The sequence below is a fragment of the Cyclopterus lumpus genome, chromosome 5 (genome assembly GCF_009769545.1).
Source record: "Cyclopterus lumpus isolate fCycLum1 chromosome 5, fCycLum1.pri, whole genome shotgun sequence".
Taxonomy (NCBI): Eukaryota; Metazoa; Chordata; class Actinopteri; order Perciformes; family Cyclopteridae; genus Cyclopterus; species Cyclopterus lumpus.
Window position 1 is genome coordinate 22,802,965 of NC_046970.1, and position 8,671 is coordinate 22,811,635.

The window sequence follows — 8,671 nt, forward strand, 5'->3', positions numbered from 1 at the left end:
TCACTGTTTACCATCCGCGAGGTGAAAAAGAGCACAACCTCCCCCCCTTAACCTTATTACCTATTTTATTGCGGCTCACGGTCCCTAATGGCTTAGTGTTTATGTGGAGCTGTATAACCTGAACTTTTCATTTGGGGTTCTTTCTCTCTCTGCGTTGGTCAGGATATATAACCTTTATAGACGGCCTCCACGCGCTGGTCAGTGACTCTCACGATTACAGTTGTCACAACGCAACAGCGAGGACAAGAGCTTATTATAGGGATTGATTTGTCCTGTAAGCGGAGAAGATCAGGTGGCAAACACATTGATCTCACAGTTGCTTAATGACTAATTGGTCTTGTGTAACTGAGGCTCCACTGGAGGAAAAAGAAGAAGAAAAAAAAAAGATATTGCTTCGGCGTCTCAGGTCTGTCTGGGATTGCACCAATTTGAGTCTAAGTTCAAGCTGTAACTCGCTAGCTTTTAGGGGCTAAATGCTAACTGCATGCTAACATGCTCACGGCTCATCATTTAGATGTTCTGATCAAAATGTTGCTCCTTTTTTAAAAAGGTTCGGTGTCTTTAACGCGTTGACACTAAATACAATCTCAGTCAACATGGACACAGCTGCTGGTGCTGTTTGTCCCACATGGAGATTTCAGCTCGGCGTTTATTCTGTCAGCCATTTGTATTTAGACTGAGTCCTTGTTGAGTCATGTTGCGTTTGACTAAAACTCCGGAGATGTTTAGTTTCAACCAAAACTATGTTTTGTCTCGGCTTAGTTCATGGATGCATTTTTGTCTTTTTTAGTGATCGAATTATATTGAACAAGTCAGTCAATAGTCTAGCTAACATGTCACATTGGGCCTTTCTCCCACGACCCATTGCTGTCTTAAAGGTAAATATATATATATATATATATATATATATATATATATAAAAATAAATATATATATATATAAAAATATATAAATGTATATAAATATATATATATAAATATAAATATATATACATAAAAATATAAATATATATAAAAATATATATATAAATATATATACATAAAAATATATATATATAAAAATATATAAATATATATATAAATATAAATATATATACATAAAAATATAAATATATATAAATGTATATAAATATATATATAATTCCGTTTTTTTATTTTATTTGAATAAATAGTATCCTCAACCTCAATTGTGAGACTCTGGCTTTGATACATTTCAAGTCACATGGCTCCCTCCCTCTGTTTTGAGCCTTGGAAGATGTTCAGATTCATACGCAATAAAGTGAAAGAGGCTCCATATTGTCTCTTTTTATTCTGTAATATTAGCCTTGTGGGTTTTGCTAATGCTAAGTCACGTTTGTATGATCTACTTTCACAAGCGGGGGTAGCAGACAATTTTTGCATGAGAGTGAACCCACATTTAAATATATGATGTCGTCTTCATTAAGCAGGCAATGAAATCGCTCATTGAATGTAGTTTAGAGCACTGTGCACATGTGAGGGGAGGAAGTCCTGATCAACTTGTTTTGAGTTCACAATGTTTATGGAGAATTACACCATCCCCCCCCCTTCACCTTTTTCTGACAGCAGAGAAAAGAAAAGAATACACATGCCGCCCCCGAGCATATGCTTTATGTTTTGACAACATTGTCTTTCAGTCACTGATCTAATGCGTGGAATAAATCAAAAAGATGCTGTCAGACTGCCACAGGAGTCAAAACCCAGACGCAAAACAACGTGTACCTCCCAATCGTTCCCTCGTTTCTTCTTTTTTCATCACGCACAAAAGGAACACAGTGCGTCTTCTAAAACTCTGTTTTATTATCTCGTTTTGATTCAAAGACACATAACAAAAAAAAAAGAAGGAGAATAAGAAAAGAAGTGTAAAAACAGGCTAAAACAAGTGTCACAGAAAAAAAAAACTCCCAGAATAACTACCGGTACAGATCTATTCATGGCTTCTGTTCAAAGTAAGAAGGCATTCAGTCCTTCGTACTATACACACACACACACACACACACACACACACACACACACACACGCGTGCGCGATCAGGGCGTATCCTGCAGTTTGTCAATTAATTCTACCTGCAGGAGCAACCGACCTTGCATGTCCCCTAAGTATTTGTCTTCCCACCATCCTCAGGGCTCCTCCACTTCCAGCTGTCTTAAGGTCCATATTCCCTTCACAACAACCCAGAGCTGTTTCGGTCTCTCTCACTTTGTGTGCAATCCGGGCTCATGTCCTCCCTTTGAACGTGTTCATGCAGGTGTAACTCCCAGAAAACCTGTGGATTTCTTCAAGTGCGACTTGTGGCATGAAGCTAAAAGAAAGTGCACAAAGACCAGGGATGGAGCGTTAGACATGAAACGATTATGGCGATAAAAACAAGACAGAAAATGAGAACTTCTTTTTTAATTTACCTTTTTAAAATGACAAGGGCATGCATAGTCCAGGGCAGGTAGAGGAAAGCCTTGTCCGCTCTGACTGCATCCACGGTTCTCTGGGCAACTACCTCAGGTTTGAGAGGTGGAAAGAGCTGCGGGAACCTTAAAAAAATAAATAAATAAATACAGCAGCCTTGAGACAAAGTCATGATCCTTCTGATAGAAAATCCAGAAAGCATTGATGGCAACAAAGCAACAGTTTCCAATAGCTATTACAAAACAATGTTGGGGTGCCAGTACAAGAACATTCTGTGTTATAGATGCAAAGCAACAACACATACACAGAACCATGGGAACCGTGACTGCAAGGGACGCTAATAATTAACGGTTTCACCGTTAGCCGGCAATGCGAATTTTGACCGACTGACGTCGTCGTTTAAACAGTGAAAATAAAAATAAAAAACGCAGAGGAACGTCTGGTCGCGTAAGTGAGAATAACTTCACTGGTCCACCTTAAATCCACCTTAAGAAGGTCAGCCCGCCTTAAGTGGAACTGTGCCCGAAGATGCCTGCTAACCCTCTTCAAGGGGTGGCAGGTGGCGAGCAAGACACAAGAACTTGGCTCGCGGCTTAATTCACTTACAGAATAAACTTGTACAAACGCTACACCGCAAACGGCTAAAACGTAACTTCACATTCAAAGCCAAATTAACGGGCACACGGGGAGTCGGCTGCACACGTGCGCCCGCGATCGCGCACGCAGCTAGCTCTCCCCTGACAGGTGAACTGATCTGTGAAGCTTTCACATCCTATTAATGCACGTTAGAGACCCGGCTGCTTCTTCCAAGTCTCTGTGCCCACTCGTCTCGCAGGTTTTTTTAATGGTCGCAATTGCGCCTGCAGCCGCAAGGAGGGGGAGGAGGGGGGAGGAGGGGGGGGGGGGGGGGGGGCTCTGCTTGACACCATTGAAATACATTGAAATGGTTTGGTGCTCACAGTGCAGCTGACGACTTTAACCTGTTTGTGAATCGTTTATTGCGGTTTTTCGCAGCTTCAACCACAGCAAGCCTGCACGTGATCGGTCTTACGAAGGTCGGCTATTGGTTTAGAAACAAAAATCTAAAGTTAGCATTGCGACCAAGAGCGACCGTGCTAGTGTGGTTACAAATACAATAAAAACTAGAGACCGCCTCTCTTTTGGATCACTTATAGCCGCGATCTACCTCCGAACTTCTGGCCCCCTTTGCTCTGACCGCGGCCATCTTCAAACTCATCTTCAAACTTCATTTTGAGCTCGACTAAACACCCGTCAGGTTTCTTGACTGCTTCTCGACCCGAACACGGTGACATAAATGTGTGTCCGTCCACAGACAGACCAAAAACACAAACACCTGGCAAATCTCTCTCGTTCCCACTACAGCAGGCGTCTCCGATGACTCACGCACGCGCACACAGACTCACAAGGTGAAAGCAATACCTTGTAATTACACACAGCATCTTTAAATACCTGACTCTCATGCCCTGGAACATCTCCGTATTGGTGTGGAAGGGAAGAACGGTGGTGCAGCCAACGCCGGGACAGTCCAGCAGCCCCAGCGTCAGACTCTCCATGAAGGCCAGCGACGAGGCCTTGGAGGTGCAGTAGTCTATGGCCCCAGGGATGGGAGACTGGGACAGGATGGAGTTGATGCACACGACGTGGCCGTGCTGCAGCTCCAGCATCCGAGGCAGGAAGGCCTTTGTAGTCTGGGATAGGGGGGGGGGGGGGGGGGTGGGGTAAAAAAGGCAGAATGAAGACAAGGTGGAAGGAAGCGGTTTGAAATAGCAGGTGAAATATATTCAGTGGAGTAAAAAGAAGAACAGGCAGGAGAAACAGGCCGACAGTGTAACCAGATTAAGTTTCCATTTTCCATTTAGTTGATAATTGCATTTCTGTCTGCGTACGACATCGTCTTTTCATCTCCCTTCAAAATAAAAAAAAAATTCCAGGAGTTTCAAAAATCCGTCTGATGTTTCAGGGGGCTGAGAGGAGGCAATTTGGAAATACCCCCACTTAACCCGCCATAATAGCGGTCGTGATTGACAAGTCTGGGGACACCTTCTGTTTATAATGCCATAATGCTATAATCAAATAACTAAAGCCTTACCCAGAACTGTCCCATGGTGTTGATGTGTTGGGATTTCAGAAGGGCGTCGTCGTCGCTGTCCATCAGACTTTTGCCGTGGACTACGGCGGCGTTGTTCACCAATATCGTGACATCTCCCACCTTAGATTACAAAAAAAACGCGATTAAAAGAGCACCGTCGCGGGTCTTATAGAGTCATGTATATTTTCTGCTTTCAGGAGACGAGTTGTGCTGCGCCCAGAGCTGTCAGCAATACCCCCCCCCCCCCCCCCCCCCCCCCGGCTCTTATTCAGATATTACGGTCGAAGTGTAATTCATACACCAGATGGGGAGACCGAGCAGCCAATATGCATACAGAGAGAAATGTTCCATGATGCGTTTCTCCGGTGTGCAAACAACATGTCTCTCAGTGCAGGCAGAAATCTCTTCGTTGTAAATACTAAGCGGGCGTACCTTTTCTCTGACAACCTTGGCTTGCTTGTACACTTCCTCCCGATTGGCCACATCACACAGGAAGTAGTGGCACTCTGTTCCCGACAGGGTTATCTCTTCCGCCGTTTCCTTGAGGCACTTTTCTGTTCGGCCCAGTAGGATCACCTGGCAAAATAAAACAAAATTAGAATTATTGAAGGTTTAGAGACAAACGTCAAAGAAATGTTGCGCTTTGAAACTGTGGCCCGAGATCAGACGCACGTCCATGGACCCCGTGAATTATGGAGTGGAACCAAGAAAAGGGGGCATGGAGACCTGCTGGAATTGCGGCGGATCTCTGAGCAGCAAATTTAGAGAACAGAGAGGTCATTTTCACTCCAACAAATAGTTTCTCGAGCAAGATTAAAAGGCCCGGCGTCGGCTGTGTGAATGAATTGTCTCTTCATCCACCCGGGGTCTAAAGGACGGACGGTCATTCGAGCAGGGAACACGGGGGTTGGACAGAGGTTGGGGGGGGGGGCGGGGGGGACTAGTGATTGGGCAATTAGATCTGTCAGTCTTCGGGGTCAGGGAAAGGTAATGAAATCAGGCGGGTGAGCCCTCCTCGTCTCTCAAACACAAATTCTCAAAGAGATTACACGACCCGTTGGGCAGATGAGCCCCGTCATTTCTGGTCAGCGAGCCTGAAAACAATGCGTGTGTGAAGTGCTGAGGACGCCAGTGTGGGATTTGGCTGGTCGCCGCCCCGAGAAACCGCGGTTCACATTTGATGCAAATAAAAAAAATTAAAAAAAATAATAAAAAAATAAAAGGGTCCTCTGGAAAGTGATCTTGTGCACGTGAACGGCTGCGCACACGCATTTCACAAGAGAACGTGCCACTTGCGAGGGTTCACCGTAGATAGCTTTTTGCAGGACATTTTAAGATCAAGAAGAAGGAAAAAGTTCTCGCTCTGACCCGCTATGTTAATTTGAACATCAATTCCTGTTGCTATTTCACGGACACTGTAAAGTTCTCGGGGAAATCAAAAGATCCGGCGGCGAAATGTGTTCTTTATTCTTTTATCAGATCCGATGCCATGCGGGTTTAGTTCCCTCTGCGAGCCGCCGTTGTTTGAGTTGCTTTTGATTGCTTTTTTTGCTTTTTTTTAGTTCTTTGCTTCATTTGCAAGCCCATTTGAGTAATCAGCGAAGGCAGACAGGTCTTGATAAATAACTGAAAGCTTTTAATGGGATTTGAGCCTTACAAACAAAAGCTGACAGCTCTCATTAAAAGCCAGCACTCCAACTGTGCTCTCCTGTTATAATGTTATTTAATTAATTAGGTTTATCACCCCGTCACAACACACATGGCCCTCAGAACAAACAAAGCGTTGGCCAAATTGCGATTTGGATGGAAACGGTAAGAAAACAAGTTTTTTTTTTTTTTTATATGTCGTATTGACCTTGCAAAAGCACCCCCCCCCACCAACCCCCTTCACTCTCAATGATGAACGAGTGATTGTTAGAACTGGGAATGGCTGAGCAGGACTCAACGTCAACACGCGCCGCGAGTAAAAGCGCCCTAATCGACAATTTAATTCGCTCGAAACAAGAGAGAGTGCGGATGCCACTCGCTGCCGGCCGAGGTGGACGTCTCCCGTGTCCCCAGTAGCTCCCAGTGGCTGGATTACAGTGATACCCTTATCTCGGGTCTGAATGTATGGGTGGGTATGAACCCTCCTTTTTCACACCCATTGTATGGGGCCAGCGGAGAGAGGGGGCAGCGGGAGTTCAGGAGGCAGTCGCCTGCCGTCGTCTAATTACTGCGGAGACAGCAAGGTCAGTTGCGGGGCAATACCCAGCTGGGAGCGGTGTGCTTCCCACCTCCAGCACAACAACCCCACCCCCCCCCCGGCCCCCCACCACCCTCAACCCACAAACCTGTCGCCAGTGCCACGGTTTTTTCGATTCAGTCTACTCGCAGTGATCTCTTTACGTGGCGTTTGCGGCCGCATCAAAATCGATGTTTTTCCCAACGAAAAAGAAAGAAGAAAAAAAAAAAGGTTGTTGTCACGGTACTAAAGAAAGAAACACGCCGTTCAGACGTTCAGCTATTTGCCGGCATTGTTTCCGAAAAGGCCTCTGAACTTGGATGGCGTGTTTGAAAAAAAAAAAAAAGCTTTTGGTCTGGTTTGTTTGTTTCCGAGCTGCGTTCCGGAAACGCTTCCAGCGCTAACGGCACACAAAAGGACGACTTGGCTCCCCTCCCGAGTCCCCCCCCCCCCCCCTACCCCCCCCTCGCCCACCGTCGCTCTCCATCTCGCCAGATTTGTTTTCCTCAACGCCGTCGTCGGTCTTTCGTCCTCGCACCCGTGAAAAAACACCAAAAGCCAAGAACAGAGGGAAAAAGGAAAATTCCGGCTGGCGATCACAAAAGGGGGCTCAAACTGGGGTGAGCGCGAGTTCGCAGAGGTTAGCCCTATTCATAATTGCCCTCTTATTTCCCTTTAGCATCTCTTAAGGCCCGGGGAGTAATTGTCATACGCATTACCACAGGTGTTGTTTTCAAGGCCTTCACACCTAGATAATACCCAACAATGGGGTGCTGAAAAGCACGGTGACATCCTTTGTTGTGCAGCTGCAAAGTAAAGCTCTTAAAAAACCCCACCGGTTTCTCCTTGCTCGTTCCCCAAGGAGACGGCATTGAAAGACCAAGAGAGGCAGTTAGTGTTTCATTGAGCTTTTAGCAATGTTTTCAAGCTGCTTAAATTGCACCTTAAGAGAACGTCGGAGGTGTGAAGCTTTATGTCACACATGTACGGATAATTACTACCCCGCAGCTTTCGGGGGGAAATTACCGGCACTTTCTTCCGACGTGTAATGACTCCCGCTATCGGAGGTGATCGAGAAAAAAAAAATAGAGCCGCAGACGTATTAACACATTAGCGAGAAAGGGACGCCGGCGGCTCGTCAGGCACTCGGCCGTGTAATGGTCGCCCACCGGATTGGCAGACAAATTGAGCTGGAAATGACGACTGGTGGAACAGAGCCTGACCCGCAGTGGTGGGGAACTGTCTGTGTAGCCAATGGAGCGTTTCGGGCCCCGAGGGACGGCTCCCCCTTGTTAGTGGGGAATGGGGGAGGAGATGGGAGGGTGCAACGCTTCGACAAGTGGGGTGATTCTCTCAATTTTGGCAGGACCGATTGAATTTGCTTTTAAACTGAATTTCCGGTGAGACTATTGATCAGAAACGTGGAGGGCTCCCATGGATCAGTCTAACTCAGCAGTGTAATCTGATGACGTGGTCGAGTATCGAACTCCTCACTTTTAAGGGTGCTATGTCTTGGTGACGGACTGGAGCTTGTAGGGGCGGGTTTTCGGTGTAATGTGTTAAAAAAAAAGGGATGTTTTCGACTCACTTCTTTCCAACTGAAATCTTTCTATTTTTGTTATTGCAGAGAGAGTTCAGTACCCAAAAAAATGGTAGCGTTGGGTATCGGACCACATGTGAAAGGTTACCCGATCCTACTTTTGGTTTCCTTTAACTCTAAAATCCGTAGACCGTCTGAGAGCGTAATTTCACCGTTTGGCAATAGTTTGAGTCCATGTTTACTTCCTGTCAGCTTATGTCACACACATATCCACCAGAGCAGGAAGTAAAGCGGGTCGCATGTTTACCTTTACAACTATTAAAACTGTTGATTCTATTCTAAGGAGTAATGGAAACACAGGTGAGAGCACTCGCAAT

The 8,671-nt window shown here is 45.6% G+C and overlaps 1 protein-coding gene across 2 annotated transcripts in view; it reads right to left on the minus strand.

The window, feature by feature from the left end:
• Positions 1-1,798: 1,798 nt before the first annotated feature.
• The window catches only part of dhrs3b (dehydrogenase/reductase (SDR family) member 3b), a 7,998-nt gene continuing 1,125 nt past the window's right edge, over positions 1,799-8,671 (minus strand). The window contains exons 2-7 of one of the 2 annotated variants that reach the window (XR_004609511.1): positions 4,963-5,106; positions 4,531-4,650; positions 3,891-4,129; positions 2,420-2,545; positions 2,101-2,319; positions 1,895-1,991 (exon numbers count right to left, since the gene is read on the minus strand). Coding sequence is in view for 1 of the 2 variants with exons in the window: in XM_034533311.1 (XP_034389202.1) it covers positions 2,235-2,319; positions 2,420-2,545; positions 3,891-4,129; positions 4,531-4,650; positions 4,963-5,106 (714 nt within the window). In the remaining variant the exon portion in view is untranslated. Of the gene's footprint in view, positions 2,320-2,419; positions 2,546-3,890; positions 4,130-4,530; positions 4,651-4,962; positions 5,107-8,671 lie in introns of both variants that reach the window. The other variant, XM_034533311.1, reaches the window with a different exon arrangement.